Genomic DNA, 17079 nt, shown 5'->3' on the forward strand with positions numbered 1-17079 from the left:
TATCGTTAAAAATTATTTTTTTATTTCGTACAAACAAAATAAATATATTGAAAAATATAAAAACAATAAAAAATTATACTTCAGAAGTTAATTTAGTATCAAAAACGTAAAATATTTGAGTGGCCGAAGACATAGCCAAAGATTATAGTGCCACAGCACTGGCGAAAATTTAAATTTGTCGACTGGAATTCTTTCGGATAACTGATGTTTCAGATAACCGACCTTCGGATAAACGACGCTCTACTCTATTTTCTTTCCCTTCACCACAGTAATTAGTTGCAGCTGTTACCACCAAATATATGGAAAAATAAAAATCAAGTTTAAGTCATTTTATTTGACTTTACATCTGTCCGCCACAAATATTGAAGTCATAATATCACTAGAAAACTGTTGAAAGCACATAAAATCATGTTACTGTACAATAAGTAAGAATAAAAGTATATAAAATCATATTAAAATACATACATTTACAGTAAATGTTAATATAATCATCATAAATATAAATCCTAGAAAATGAAATATAAAAACGTCTATGACTTTGTGTTACCATCTTATTTAGCTGTCTTTAAGAGCTCAATATTGGTGTTTTCCACAGTAGTTCCAACATCTACCATTTTGCACCATCATCAGCTTCACTCTTGATTCCCACAAAATTGAAATCCAGTTTAGTTTACACATATGCACAGTATACATCTGCATATGTATACTCTCTCATTCTCATTCATTTGTGACTTTATATTTTGCCCCAATGGCTCATAAAAAAATTCCTAGTGCAAATGATAAGCATCATGCTATAACACTGGATGATAAACTGGCTATGATAAAACACCATTAAAAATGTGAAAAGGTTATATCAATTGATCGATTTTTTGGAATGAGTCGGACAACTGTATTGACACATTAAGAATAAGATTTTGGCACATATCAAATCTGATGCCCCAGGGATGAAGAATACTGTTATCAAAAAGAAAAGAGGAAAAATCTTTGAAGAGATGGAACAACTTCTTTCTATTTGGATTGATAGGTTGAATCATCAGCGTGCTGCTATTAGTCAAGAAATCATTCAAGTGAAAGCATTGTCTTTGTTTGAGGACCTGAACAAAAAATACCCAGATGAGAAAGATATAGAGTCAAGGCAAATTTATGAGATTTAAAGAACAAAGAAATTATCACTGTATTAAGAAGCAAGGTGAAAATGCATCAGCTGACAAACAAACAGCAGCTGATTTTCCTAAAGCATTGGCTAAGATCATCAAAGAAAATAGGTTTCTTCCTGAACAGATTTTTAATTAAAATTGGCGAAACCGGATTATAATGGAAAAAATTGTCAGACCTTTCATTTCCAAAGAAGAAAAATGAATTTCAGGCTACAAGATCTCAAAAGAACGTGTCACTGTTAAGTTAGGAGGTAATTGTGCTGGAGATTTTAAATTAAAACCATTGCTGGTATATCATGCACACAACCCCATGTCCTGAAGAACGTAATCAAGACATCTCTTCCTGTTATATGGATGGCTAATCCAAAAGCATGGGTGACTGTTGTTATTTTTGAAGATTGGTTCTTTAACCATTTTATCCCGGCAGCAGAAAATTATTGCAAGAAGGGGATTCCTTTTAAGATATCATTAATAATTGATAATGCTCCTGGCCACTCACAAAACATTATAAATTTTCACCCTTATGTTACTGTTGTGTAACCTCCCTCCGAACACATCTCTTATACATACAATGGATCAGGGAGTCATTGCAATCTTCAAGCATTACTATATGAAGTATACTTTGCAGCAAGCAGTAGCTGCAACTGATCTTGATGAGTCCTGCACACTTCATGACTTTTGGAAGGAATATGACATATATAAGACAGTACAGAACATAGCAGTGGCATGGAATGATGTTCAGAACACAGCTATGAATGGTGTGTGGAAAAAAACTATGCCTACAATTCATGAATGATTTCAAGGGGTTTGATAATGTTAAAATCAACAAAACAGTGTTGACTATAAACAAAAAGCTAGAAATAGATTTGGAAAAGGATTTCATAGATTTATTTGAAAAAGACAAGCAGCTCCTAACAAATGAGGATTTGATACAGTTCAACAAGCAGAAAGAAAAGAAGTTGAACCTGAGCCACGTCACTTTCCCCTAGAGAAAATGCAGGAAGCATTTGCTTTTATTGAAAAAAGACTTCAAATCTTCGAGGATATGAACCCAAATGGTCAACGCTTTTCAAAAGTTCTGCACGCTTGTCACAAAGCTTTTGCTCCTTATCATGTAATCCTTGAAGAAAAGAAGAACACAGTTCAAAGAACTCTCAACTAGTTTCTTATTAAAAAGTGTATTGAACAACAACAGCCAGAATCAGCTGTTGATGCCGACGATCCACAACCATCTATGTCCATGATGTATATAAACAAACTGAATGTAAATATTGGTAAATTTAACATAAATTAGTTTATTTCTACTATTGCAAAATAATTTTAATAACTGTGTTATTTAACCTTACAAAATCATCTTATTTTATAATGTATTAGAGAAAACCACATTCACAAATAAAGAGTCCGCAATGTACTGTAAACATCACCAAATTGTAAACATGTACATTTACAAGTATACATGTATTCGTAAATTTAGATTTAGTTTTTAATATAGTACAGGAAAAACAGTAAATTTATTTGTTTGTAAGCTTAAAATACAGTAGAGCATCGATTATCCAACCCCCGATCAACCGTCACATTGGTTAACTGACTGCGTTCTGGTTGGCAAATTCAAATGTCCGCAAGTGATGTGACGCTACAATATTTGGCTATGTCTTGGCTACTTTAATATTATTTTTACGTGTTTTAGCTGGCAACACTGGATCGACCATGAAAGGGAGCCAGTATTTAAACAAGGTTTAATTTTCTAACTTTTAATGATACAATAGCAACAATTATTATTTTAAAAAATTTTTGTTAGGCTTAACATCGATGAAAATTCAACGCAAAGTAGGTTAATAGTGATATACTAATATACTAATTACATGGGATATACTAATATACTACAGTAGACCCCCCTATAAAGCGGTAGATACGTTCAACGTTATACAAATTTCGCGTTGTAGGAATCCTTAAATACATGAGCCAATCACAACCCGACACGTATGCAGTTTAGGGACTACGGCTGTTTGAAAGGTTTTCTTCCATAAAATTAATCGATTCTTGACTAATTTGACTCAACATTTCCAAAACACGTATAATTTTTTGGGAATAATCCGTATAAACTATGCTATAAACAAAAAATTGTAGGATTACTTACAGAGTGTGCACCGTTTGACGTCGCCATTGCTTAAGCTTGTTTTCGTCACGTAGTAGCGCACCAAACGGCGGCCACGATTTCTGATAAGTTATTTTTCTGTGAAAAATTCGTTGAACTTTGGAGACATCATTAATAGAAATAATTTTTATGGCTGTTGAATAAGAAATGTTTCTTTCACAAGAAATGTATAAAATTACAGTACTGTATTAGACTTACGGTACCTAATTTACATACTGTACAGATGATAGTAAACTCAACTTACTCGCCTAAACTCTCCTTAGCGTGGCACTGAACGGGGCGGAAAGTATATATATATATATAATTATAATAAAGTTAAAATAAATTAAGTTAATATTGTACAGACGATACTAAACTCAACTTACCCCTCTAAACTCTCCATAGCGTGTAAGTAGTTCGGCTGCTTGTCTACTATTGGTCCAGATTCGACCAATCCTGTCGTGACACGACTCAGCGATGACATTTTACTGTGTTTTACGCGTCCCTTTTAGCGTCTTTATACGAATACTGTCGCAATTTTTTCACCGCGTTATACTAATAATGTATTTTTTCATATTTTTCAGTTATCCAACCAACCCCAGTCCCCAATTGAGTCGGATAATCGATGCTCTACTGTAGATTCTTATTAACCATATATTATTAAAACTGCACTTATAAATAAAATATAGAACTGTGAATGGTTATTTGTGGTTTAGCCTAGTGACAAGTAAATTCAACTTAAGTCGCCTCTTTTGGAACAAATTAACGACATAAGGTGAGGTATACCTGTATAAATTTTCTAACTGTTGTACAGACTTATTCTAAACACAGTATACAAAATGTTTCATAAGTATTTTTGATAATTTTGATTAATTAAAAAAAATAAATAAATAAGAACTATAAAAACATTCAAATTTATGAATGTTTAAAAAAATTTATGAATAATATTTAGAGACAAAAAATTTTATATTTTGATATTGTAGTTTTTAAATCAAACTTAGCATAGCTATTTTCAAGTATCCATGAAAAATTATCAAAATTAATATAAGCCTGGAATGGTTTTAAATTCTGAAACAAGTTTAAACATGTTTGAAAATCCCATTCTAAGAAATGTGCAGTCACAAGCAATGTCAATTGAAAACACAACAGAGGCATCTTTTCACAAGTTATTGCATTACACATAACTATGAAGCTCATCCAATTGAAGAGTTGCTCATTAAGTCCTGAGTGAAAGACATTGTATCATGTATGTTAAATGAGCAGGCTGCTAAAAAAATAAATTCAGTATAATCATCAAATAATACTGTATAATTTTTAATATAGTTGCATAATATATTTTTAATATATAATATGAATATTTTTTCCTAACTTTTGATAATATAAAAGAAATATAAGTTAAAGACACTAATATTTTTATGTATCATTTAAACTACATTTTGATTTAGAGATGTATAAATCATAGTTAGAATACATTTTAAATAATAATTGATATATAACATAAAAAATTAATATAAAATTTTAATTAAAAACATTTATTAAAAAATAATTTCAAAAAATGCATTATAGTATGTATATGTGTATAAATAAATGTATTTATGATTAAATTAAAATACAAAAATATTTCTTGACATATTTAAATAATTAACTAATTAACCACAGTAGAAAAGAAATTCATATAAAAACTTAAGATAAACATATTTGAATTTCTTACATTGAAAAAATTACTATAAATGCTAAATGTATAATTGAACATATTATACTGTATATGACACATTTCAAAATCTACTAAAACTAAATTATTGAAATTTAAACAAATAATCTTACTCTATATGAAATGTCAAATTTTTATGCCTATTAGAAAAGTTATAATATACCAGTCAAAGACAATTTAAAAAAAAAAAGTTTTTTATTGTAACTTGACATTTGAAAATCATTCATTAAATTTAAAAATCTATATTAATAGAAGTGAGTTGAAATTAAAAGCTAAAAGTCATATCAAACTACCACTTAAATATTTTTTATTATGGTTAAAACTAATGAATAAAAACACAAATACTTTTTCAATAATATATGTCATCAAAAATTAGTGACAGCATTCTGAAACTAAACAACAAGCTTAATGAATGTATGTTTTATTGCTGCAAGTTATCATTACATATGTTATAATACAGATTCAATTTATTTCATTAACAGCAGATCATAGCAGACAGATTGGTTAAAACAGGCAAGAAATAAGGAATGATAAACAATCTAGATTATTTGACAAAACTTGAAATTAGATTAAACTCTTAATTTATTAAAGCAGTAAAATGGTACTCTGTACCACGGGCACCCCAAATGATATGAAAAAGTTCAAGTATTATTAATTTAAAAACAAAAATAATTTTAAATAACAAAAAATACAAGTACTTTTGCATTGTCACCCATCTTCAGATACCAATGATTTAGAAAATTAGAACAAAAGGATACAATTATGATAATCAAATCAAAAATAACTATTCCATGTATAAAAAGACTAGACTTTTTGTGTAATAGTACTTTATTTTAAAAGCTAAAATTACTTTAACAAATATTTGAATGTATTAACATTTATAATTTAACACAGAATGATATAAAATAATATAGAATTTTAAGAAATTTTAAAGTGTTCTTTAATATATCACTTTTATTAATAAATGTTTTTAAATCCTAAATTCAAGTTACTGATTACTGATGATAACTGTTCTTCAAGACCTTGGAATAGTAATACTGAATTTACAAAAAATGAAATTAAAAATGAAATTTTGAAATTCACAAGTTTCAAGTGAGAAAAAATAAAAATAAGGAATGATAAATATAAGTTCTTTTTTTTATATGGAAAGAAACTATAAACAAATGTCAATATATGCTAAAATAGGCATCTCATTTTGTTCAAATAACTTTTTTTAAACTAAAACTTAATTTCAACCAATAAAAACTTCAAAGTAAACAAACCAAAATAAACAAATTGGGAAGCCATATTATCATCATTAATATATTTAACAACTAGCAATAAGTTACATTAAAAAATGTGTATATTATTTTTAACTTCTTTTACAAAACCATTTCATAGATAAATATATATAATTTGATCTTATTTCTAGTATTGGCAACAAAAGTAACAATTGCTTTATGAGAACAGACAAAAGATTTGTTTGCATGAATTTTTATCATCTTAAACAAGTACAGTATAGAATATCATTTGTATAATATAAAGAAAACTTAATGATAAAATAAAATTTATTAGAATTATTATTATAAACATTCTATACCTGACTTATATTTGTTACAGAAAACAGTTCATTAAATTTTAATTTTAAAAATGTCAAGTTTAAATAACACTCATTAATTACATCAATAATGAAAATAGTGTAAAACAATTTATTTTTAAAGCAAAAATGTATTTATTATTTTAACTTTTATTGAAATTAGAAAATATTTTATTAGGAAACACAATTATTCATATCTATTTCATTTGAAATTTAGGATTTTATTTTAAATACACATTTAAATTTTTGTTCATTTGACAGCTGAATGGCTAAACAATTCAGTTCAAAATGTGTCAACATATTAGCAAAGTTGCGGCTGAAGTTTTCATCTCTAAAAGGTGAACATTGAACGTCGCTATCTTGTAAGCAGCACTCGACATTCACGTTTTAGAGACATTCACGGCCACAACCTTGATATTTAAAGTTCAGTCAAATTACTGTATTTGTTGCATATTGAATCAATATCTTAGAAAATTTAAAAGCCTAATAATATTTTATTTTTATGCAGAGCCTCAAGTTAAAATCGTAATCTTTAAATAAAAAAACTATATATATATACATACATATACATTAAATAAATTTGGTAAATGATGATATAAATAAAGAAATTTTGTTAAAAATTTTAAATATTTAGCTACGAAAGATATATAAAGCATTCATTAAACTTTATACGGTAAGGACTTATCGTAACTAACGAAATTAATTTGATCGAAGAAAGCAAAATACAATCAGTATTGCATGTTGATCTTTGTACAAACAAAAACGATCTGGCAACCTTCACGTTAAGCCTAACCAATACACCATTGTTATGCAAGATAGAAAGTTAAAATAAACCGGCTTTTTTACAATTAATAATACATTTCTTCCAAAAAGGAATAAAACAAAAATATCAAAAATCTATTTTAAACAAATCTGAGAAAACGAAGTATCCACTATGCCAATGTCAAAAATGATGCCCGGATGTGCAGACGATAATTTTAAATTGTAACTTTTTCCTTGCCGATTATCTGGTGTCTAAATTACATTTTGTAATTATTAACGATAGTCAATGATATAGCATAACCATAAACACTTGTAAATCCCTTCTGAGAAAAAGAGAATACGAAACACTTTGTACATCTTGCAAAATGTCATTCTCTAAATGGGCGCCGCCATCTTGGATTCGCTACAACAACTTTAAATCATCTCTTTATCCTAACGGAATTTCTCCTAAACTTTTTACGGAATAAGTTTTATAACTAATTCCACTATCTAATAACGTTTTATTCAATTTTATAATAACTTGGAAAATTTACTAAAGTTGACGGATTCCGTTTCGCGCCATTCATAGAAGACGCCATCTTGGATTTTTAAGGAAATATGATTAAAACTCACTTGTATTATAAACGTGCAATTCATCGACGATGCCTTCGTTGCCACCACCAAATACGATCATCAGATCTTTAATAGCAACAGCACGATGACCATGACGAGGTCGTGGGATAGGGCCGGTTGTATTCGTCACCCGCTTCCACTTCAAGATGGGTGCCGCCATTTTGCTTCATACCCACCATCAACGAAGCACCCGGATGATCAACAACGACTCGATCAATTACAGATCATACATTTTTAATGATAATAATTTAAATTAAAAACTTTATTATATTTTCCTGTATTATTAAAGTTTTAAAAATGTATTTAAAATATTAATTTATCAAATATTATTTAAGTACGGGACTTGGAATTTAAAGTCCCGGATGTAATCTCGAACCTCTTTATATTATGTGATTTTTGATTTTAAATTAGTACGTCTGGTGTTGTAAGGTCGTTAATGCCAAATTTTCTAAATAACAATAAGTTTTAATTCCCATAGTACTTAAGTTAAAGTTAATGCATAATTTCTATTATACAAGTAACTAAATAAATTATAAATTCATAGATTAATTGATTTAACTGACTTCATACAATCTTTCGTCCATTTCAGTGTTTGCCTTTTAATGTAGAAAATACTCCAAGCTTTCACACAGCATTTATATTATACTAGTCTTTAAAACATTTAAGGTCAAATACAGTAAAATCTGAATACAAATATCAGAATTAGCATGTCCCAAGACATACAAGTTAAAATGCACTTATAAACAGTTTATTGTCATCAAATTTTCATTATAGGTATCATATTCTCCTCATAAATAGGCATTTTTAAGCTGTAGTTTTGTGCTAATAGCCTTGACATGAGGTAGATAACATTTAATTATCATCAGTCTTAATTAATGCTTTAAATATTAAACATTCGTCATTATTTGCTCACAATATAGTATTTTAAATTGCTGGAATTTCATATTTCAACTGTACTATACATTAGCTGTAAAACAGCTAATGTATAGTAACACAACACTAGTTGAATTACTATTAATTATAATAATTTATAATTATTTTTGAGTTATATTTTTTTTAACAATCCTTTTAATATCAAAATTAATGTAACCAGGATTTCCATTGTAATATACATATACATACTTTCTCCACTTAATGTTATTCTTCATTTATTAATATCAGTATAGACAAGTCCCATGGTGATTATAAATGGCAAATTCTACTATATCTAAAGAAGAACAGAGTGGATTCAGAACAGGAAGATCATGTATGGACAATATTTTCTGTATAAAACAGATTATGGAAAAAAGATTAGAAACAGGACAGAAAACTCATTTGTTGTTTATAGACTTAATGAAAGCATATGATGATATCAAAATTATGGGAGACATTAAAAGAGATAAATATTAATAACACTTATTAAAGCAGTTAAAGAATTATATAGAGAATCCATAACGGAAATAAAAATTGGAAAAAAAAATCAGAAGGATTTATGGTATCAAAAGGACTACCAACTTTATTTCAAATCTACATAGGAATATTGAAAATATGGAAAATGAAATGATGTAATATGGGAATAGATAGTAACAGTAAACCAATGTTTACAATGCAATTTGCGGATGATCAGGTGATAATGGCAGAGGACAAGGATGGTCTAGAATACATGACAAGAAAAAAGAGGAATATTTTAAAGGAGGTTTATATATAAACATGAGTAAAACAAAATATTTATGCATAGGAGGAGCTAAAACAGTCATGGAACTGGAAGAAGGAGAAAAGATTGAGGGATGTGAACATTACAATTATCTTGTAATACAAATTTATTAAGATGGAAGAGATACATTAGAAATTAATATAAGATTAGCATAAGGTAAGAGAGCAGTTAAAAGATTAAATGGAATATGGTGGAGTGAAGAAATAACTAGATCAAGAAAAAAAAAAATATGTAATGCTATTGTTAAAAGCATTCTGTTATACAGGGTGGAGGCATGCAAAATGACTGGGGAAGAAAAGAGAAAAGTAACAATGGTTGAAATGGATGCATTGAGAAGATCATGCAGAATCTCAAAAAGAGAAAGAATAACTAATGAGAATCAAAGACTTAATGCGATTGAAGGAGATGGTTTTGGAAGAAATAAAGAGGAAACAACTTCTTTGGTTTGGACATGTGAAAACAATGAGTGATGAGAGTCCCAAAAATATCAATGGAATACAATCCACAAAACAGGAAAACGAAAGGAAGATCCAGACAAACTTGGTACGACTGAGTAAAGTTAGCATGTAGTGAAAACGGGGTTAAAGAGGAATGGTGTATGTGTTACTGTAAAAGCCCGTATATTGGTAAATTTAGGTTTTACTTGTAAATCTTTGGATTTACCAACATGAGTTGGTAAATGTAAGAATTTTTATAAAGTGAGATGATTTTCTGGGCTTTTACTATTAGAATTTGGTACATGCTGGGTTTTACTTAAGACGATTAGTAAATGTTGGTTTTAGAAATAAAACTATGAGTATTTTAATAATCATTTATTGCAATTATTATAAACTTACTAAGTCCTATTTATTAATAACTAGTGAAACAGTTTAAAAATACTTTTTTTAACGTAACAAAAATTAAATTATCTTGTAAAAAATAATATAATAGGCTACCTGGCTAAGCTAATCAGTAATCACAGTATTTTTTCTAATCATTTGGTATTCATTGTTCATTTAATAAAAGTAAAAAAGTATTTTACTTGTTACAACATGGAGAGCTATTGTGGCATTTAGAATTATAAAGTAATCCTGATGACTTGCAAGCGCACTTCTTCGTTAGACATTTTTTAAGCAGTTGCACTTCTTGAAACCTTGTCCTCTGGTCAAAGACAATTTTGCGACAACTTCTCGAAGACTCACTTCTTTACCTTTAACAACTTCTTCTATCTTGATAAAGTCTTCAGGGCATGAAGTAAATTGATTGTGTGTATAAAGCTGCTTTAGTACTCCAATTTTGGTACCTAGTTGGTAAAACTCGTTGTCCTTTACATCTACTACAACTGCAATAACGCTTTTCGGGTCGGTTTTAGCTTTGTCAATTTCAGGCACTCTCGGTCTTACATTTTGGCCCATTTTCCATTTGGATATTTATCAACAGACGTGGCTTTCATTTTTTCAGCTTGTTTTTCCAAATTCAATTTTGCGTTGTTTCTTATAGTCACTACAAATTTTATTTTTTTGGTATAGGCTCTATAGTTACAAGAACTTCCTGAGACTCAATCATGTTTTCTGTCTCTGAATTGTTACATTGGAATCATCGGTTATTTGCTTCGCCTTCATTTTCTCAGTAATAATCATTTCATCTTCTTGTATTTTATCGTTGAGAGTGCTATTGTCTATATCTCCTTCTGACTTATTTTCACAATGCTTTCTTCCTTGTCCTGTTTGATTGCATTTTTGACGTCATTATTTTGTTCCGTATTGTCATGCGAATGCAACAACTTCTGTAAATCTCCTTCAGATCTTATAACTCTAATCATATCACTAGGGATTGCTGAAGTTGCAAGGCCCATTTTCATTGGACAACCAAACTTTGCTTCGTAGTGGAAACATTTAATTCCCTCGTGATATGCTCTATTTTTCATTGCCTGAATGAATCTTGAACCCTCTGACCACTTTGATAACTGATTGGTTTCCATCCATGTACTCAACATATTTTCTATGTCTTGATTAACACACTCCGCTGATCCTTGACTTTGGCTATGTCTTGCCTTTCCATGTACGATTTTTACATCTGGCCACATGGAGCATAAACTTTCAATAACTTGGTTAGAGAATTCTTGACCATTATTGGAATGAAGGATGCTCGGCGCTCCAAAACTGGTGAAAATATCCAAAAGATGGTATGCAACTTCTATGGTGCGTTTAGTTTGAAGCGCACGAAGGATTACAAATTTGGTAAGATGGTCTTGGTAAACTAAAATAAATTTATAATTTCCATCTGGGGTAGTTTGTAGATCTATTAGATCAACCTGACAGCATGAGTTCATTTCACTGTGAGTTATAGGTCTGATAACAATGCCCTTTTTCAAAGTCTTCTGTTTCTTTTGGCAAGATTGACATAGCTTCAAATATGTCATAGTAGCCTCAACTGTTACATTTTTATACTTGTGGTTACATTCCTTAAGCATCTGTGTCCTTCCACCGTGGCCAACAGCAACATGTGTTTCTTCAAGAATATTGAATAAGTCCTCGTAACAAATGTAATACCTTATTTCTCCATCCTCCTCCTTCATAGGTGCAATTAGTTTTTAGTCAAAATGTTGTAATGCTTTATATGCCTGCAATGAACAGCTTGTTTCTTTTTCATGTTCTTTGCAGCTTTTACTTCCTCCAAACACTTTGTGTATTTGTCCCTTATTGTGTAAAAAGTTTTTTGTAATATATTTATGTAAAAAGTTATTGCCTTTCTTGCTTGCAACGAGCTCGTCCATTATTTCATAAAATCTCCGTTTCATACTCATCTTGATTCATAAATCACTTTTAGACAACGAAATATCAAACAAGATTAGAATTAACGTGCGTGTTCTAACGTGTCAAATGATGAAATGAGGTGAGTGAAGGGGACGACGCGGTGCGGAAAGTGGGGACTATTTTTTCAACATTTACCATGTCTCTGAGGTAAAACCTAAGATATACTGAGTAAATGCTGGTAAAAGTTCAAAATTAGCAATGATCGCAGAACATTTCGGACTTTTACCACAAAGATTTGGTAAATCTTAGATTTTACTGGAAGATCTTAGGATTTACCATAGTTCGAGCATTTACAGTAACATATGGATAGAGAGAGATGGAGAGGGTTCCTTGAGAACAGGAGACCATGTCAGATGCCATAAACCAAATATAGATAGATAGAAATTCTACTATATCTGAATTGTGTTTTTCAAGTACTGTTTTAAGAATTTCAATTATTTTTGTTTCCAAAATATTTAAATGTAATGAAGCATTTAAATATTTGGAATGTTCCCATGTATATTAACATTTTAAGTACTAAATTCTAAACACACTGTAAATCATGAACTTGAACATTTAGTTCCAAGTTCAAGTCAGTATTTCACAAGGAATGTAAGTGGCGTGCAGTGACATTTGATGATAGGGAAGCTGTGCCAGCTCTGGATAGAATCATTGGAAGCATTATACGATGTTTTGGTGTGTAGCATCCATGAAGTAAACAGCGTGAGGTTGGTGCTCTGTAAAGACCGTGCGTATAATCTGGCTGCTTTACACGATTCAAATATTTTCACCTTGGAAACTATCCCGTATTCGACAGTACAGTCCTTCCATTGGGAATATGCATATTTGAATATACAATAGCAATCTTATCATTTTTTTCACATGTAGTATAGAAATTTGTAATAAGATACATACTGCAGTTATAATAAAATATTAATTTTTAATTAATTCAAAGTACAATAAAATATGAAAATAATTGCACAATATGTATTTATATTTTAGAAAATATAAGGGAAGTAGTGCTTCCACAGCTTCCATGGCCACTGGTAAGAATATTTNTAATAAAGTTAAAATAAATTAAGTTAATATTGTACAGACGATACTAAACTCAACTTACCCCTCTAAACTCTCCATAGCGTGTAAGTAGTTCGGCTGCTTGTCTACTATTGGTCCAGATTCGACCAATCCTGTCGTGACACGACTCAGCGATGACATTTTACTGTGTTTTACGCGTCCCTTTTAGCGTCTTTATACGAATACTGTCGCAATTTTTTCACCGCGTTATACTAATAATGTATTTTTTCATATTTTTCAGTTATCCAACCAACCCCAGTCCCCAATTGAGTCGGATAATCGATGCTCTACTGTAGATTCTTATTAACCATATATTATTAAAACTGCACTTATAAATAAAATATAGAACTGTGAATGGTTATTTGTGGTTTAGCCTAGTGACAAGTAAATTCAACTTAAGTCGCCTCTTTTGGAACAAATTAACGACATAAGGTGAGGTATACCTGTATAAATTTTCTAACTGTTGTACAGACTTATTCTAAACACAGTATACAAAATGTTTCATAAGTATTTTTGATAATTTTGATTAATTAAAAAAAATAAATAAATAAGAACTATAAAAACATTCAAATTTATGAATGTTTAAAAAAATTTATGAATAATATTTAGAGACAAAAAATTTTATATTTTGATATTGTAGTTTTTAAATCAAACTTAGCATAGCTATTTTCAAGTATCCATGAAAAATTATCAAAATTAATATAAGCCTGGAATGGTTTTAAATTCTGAAACAAGTTTAAACATGTTTGAAAATCCCATTCTAAGAAATGTGCAGTCACAAGCAATGTCAATTGAAAACACAACAGAGGCATCTTTTCACAAGTTATTGCATTACACATAACTATGAAGCTCATCCAATTGAAGAGTTGCTCATTAAGTCCTGAGTGAAAGACATTGTATCATGTATGTTAAATGAGCAGGCTGCTAAAAAAATAAATTCAGTATAATCATCAAATAATACTGTATAATTTTTAATATAGTTGCATAATATATTTTTAATATATAATATGAATATTTTTTCCTAACTTTTGATAATATAAAAGAAATATAAGTTAAAGACACTAATATTTTTATGTATCATTTAAACTACATTTTGATTTAGAGATGTATAAATCATAGTTAGAATACATTTTAAATAATAATTGATATATAACATAAAAAATTAATATAAAATTTTAATTAAAAACATTTATTAAAAAATAATTTCAAAAAATGCATTATAGTATGTATATGTGTATAAATAAATGTATTTATGATTAAATTAAAATACAAAAATATTTCTTGACATATTTAAATAATTAACTAATTAACCACAGTAGAAAAGAAATTCATATAAAAACTTAAGATAAACATATTTGAATTTCTTACATTGAAAAAATTACTATAAATGCTAAATGTATAATTGAACATATTATACTGTATATGACACATTTCAAAATCTACTAAAACTAAATTATTGAAATTTAAACAAATAATCTTACTCTATATGAAATGTCAAATTTTTATGCCTATTAGAAAAGTTATAATATACCAGTCAAAGACAATTTAAAAAAAAAAAGTTTTTTATTGTAACTTGACATTTGAAAATCATTCATTAAATTTAAAAATCTATATTAATAGAAGTGAGTTGAAATTAAAAGCTAAAAGTCATATCAAACTACCACTTAAATATTTTTTATTATGGTTAAAACTAATGAATAAAAACACAAATACTTTTTCAATAATATATGTCATCAAAAATTAGTGACAGAATTCTGAAACTAAACAACAAGCTTAATGAATGTATGTTTTATTGCTGCAAGTTATCATTACATATGTTATAATACAGATTCAATTTATTTCATTAACAGCAGATCATAGCAGACAGATTGGTTAAAACAGGCAAGAAATAAGGAATGATAAACAATCTAGATTATTTGACAAAACTTGAAATTAGATTAAACTCTTAATTTATTAAAGCAGTAAAATGGTACTCTGTACCACGGGCACCCCAAATGATATGAAAAAGTTCAAGTATTATTAATTTAAAAACAAAAATAATTTTAAATAACAAAAAATACAAGTACTTTTGCATTGTCACCCATCTTCAGATACCAATGATTTAGAAAATTAGAACAAAAGGATACAATTATGATAATCAAATCAAAAATAACTATTCCATGTATAAAAAGACTAGACTTTTTGTGTAATAGTACTTTATTTTAAAAGCTAAAATTACTTTAACAAATATTTGAATGTATTAACATTTATAATTTAACACAGAATGATATAAAATAATATAGAATTTTAAGAAATTTTAAAGTGTTCTTTAATATATCACTTTTATTAATAAATGTTTTTAAATCCTAAATTCAAGTTACTGATTACTGATGATAACTGTTCTTCAAGACCTTGGAATAGTAATACTGAATTTACAAAAAATGAAATTAAAAATGAAATTTTGAAATTCACAAGTTTCAAGTGAGAAAAAATAAAAATAAGGAATGATAAATATAAGTTCTTTTTTTTATATGGAAAGAAACTATAAACAAATGTCAATATATGCTAAAATAGGCATCTCATTTTGTTCAAATAACTTTTTTTAAACTAAAACTTAATTTCAACCAATAAAAACTTCAAAGTAAACAAACCAAAATAAACAAATTGGGAAGCCATATTATCATCATTAATATATTTAACAACTAGCAATAAGTTACATTAAAAAATGTGTATATTATTTTTAACTTCTTTTACAAAACCATTTCATAGATAAATATATATAATTTGATCTTATTTCTAGTATTGGCAACAAAAGTAACAATTGCTTTATGAGAACAGACAAAAGATTTGTTTGCATGAATTTTTATCATCTTAAACAAGTACAGTATAGAATATCATTTGTATAATATAAAGAAAACTTAATGATAAAATAAAATTTATTAGAATTATTATTATAAACATTCTATACCTGACTTATATTTGTTACAGAAAACAGTTCATTAAATTTTAATTTTAAAAATGTCAAGTTTAAATAACACTCATTAATTACATCAATAATGAAAATAGTGTAAAACAATTTATTTTTAAAGCAAAAATGTATTTATTATTTTAACTTTTATTGAAATTAGAAAATATTTTATTAGGAAACACAATTATTCATATCTATTTCATTTGAAATTTAGGATTTTATTTTAAATACACATTTAAATTTTTGTTCATTTGACAGCTGAATGGCTAAACAATTCAGTTCAAAATGTGTCAACATATTAGCAAAGTTGCGGCTGAAGTTTTCATCTCTAAAAGGTGAACATTGAACGTCGCTATCTTGTAAGCAGCACTCGACATTCACGTTTTAGAGACATTCACGGCCACAACCTTGATATTTAAAGTTCAGTCAAATTACTGTATTTGTTGCATATTGAATCAATATCTTAGAAAATTTAAAAGCCTAATAATATTTTATTTTTATGCAGAGCCTCAAGTTAAAATCGTAATCTTTAAATAAAAAAACTATATATATATACATACATATACATTAAATAAATTTGGTAAATGATGATATAAATAAAGAAATTTTGTTAAAAATTTTAAATATTTAGCTACGAAA

The 17079-nt window shown here is 28.3% G+C and overlaps 2 protein-coding genes across 2 annotated transcripts in view; both read right to left on the minus strand.

The window, feature by feature from the left end:
• Positions 1 to 8150, minus strand: part of LOC111638513 (host cell factor 1-like) — a 198798-nt gene extending 190648 nt beyond the window's left edge. Inside the window, exon 1 of the mRNA XM_023384229.1 lies at positions 7953 to 8150. Coding sequence (XP_023239997.1) covers positions 7953 to 8112 — 160 coding nt within the window. The 5' untranslated portion in view covers positions 8113 to 8150. The remainder of the gene's footprint in view (positions 1 to 7952) is intronic.
• Positions 8151 to 11302: 3152 nt separating this feature from the next.
• On the minus strand, positions 11303 to 12202 carry LOC111638514 (KRAB-A domain-containing protein 2-like). Its single transcript, XM_023384230.1, has one exon. It carries the CDS (start codon positions 12200 to 12202, stop codon positions 11303 to 11305), a length of 900 nt encoding a protein of 299 aa, XP_023239998.1.
• Positions 12203 to 17079: the final 4877 nt, after the last annotated feature.

This window comes from Centruroides sculpturatus, unplaced genomic scaffold (genome assembly GCF_000671375.1).
Source record: "Centruroides sculpturatus isolate CEXI.00-Female unplaced genomic scaffold, Cexi_2.0 scaffold1124, whole genome shotgun sequence".
Lineage (NCBI taxonomy): Eukaryota > Metazoa > Arthropoda > Arachnida > Scorpiones > Buthidae > Centruroides > Centruroides sculpturatus.

Bases quoted from the DNA above. Each gene is read 5' to 3' on its own strand.
- LOC111638514 (XM_023384230.1), bottom strand. From the start codon at position 12,202: ATGAAGGAGGAGGATGGAGAAATAAGGTATTACATTTGTTACGAGGAC.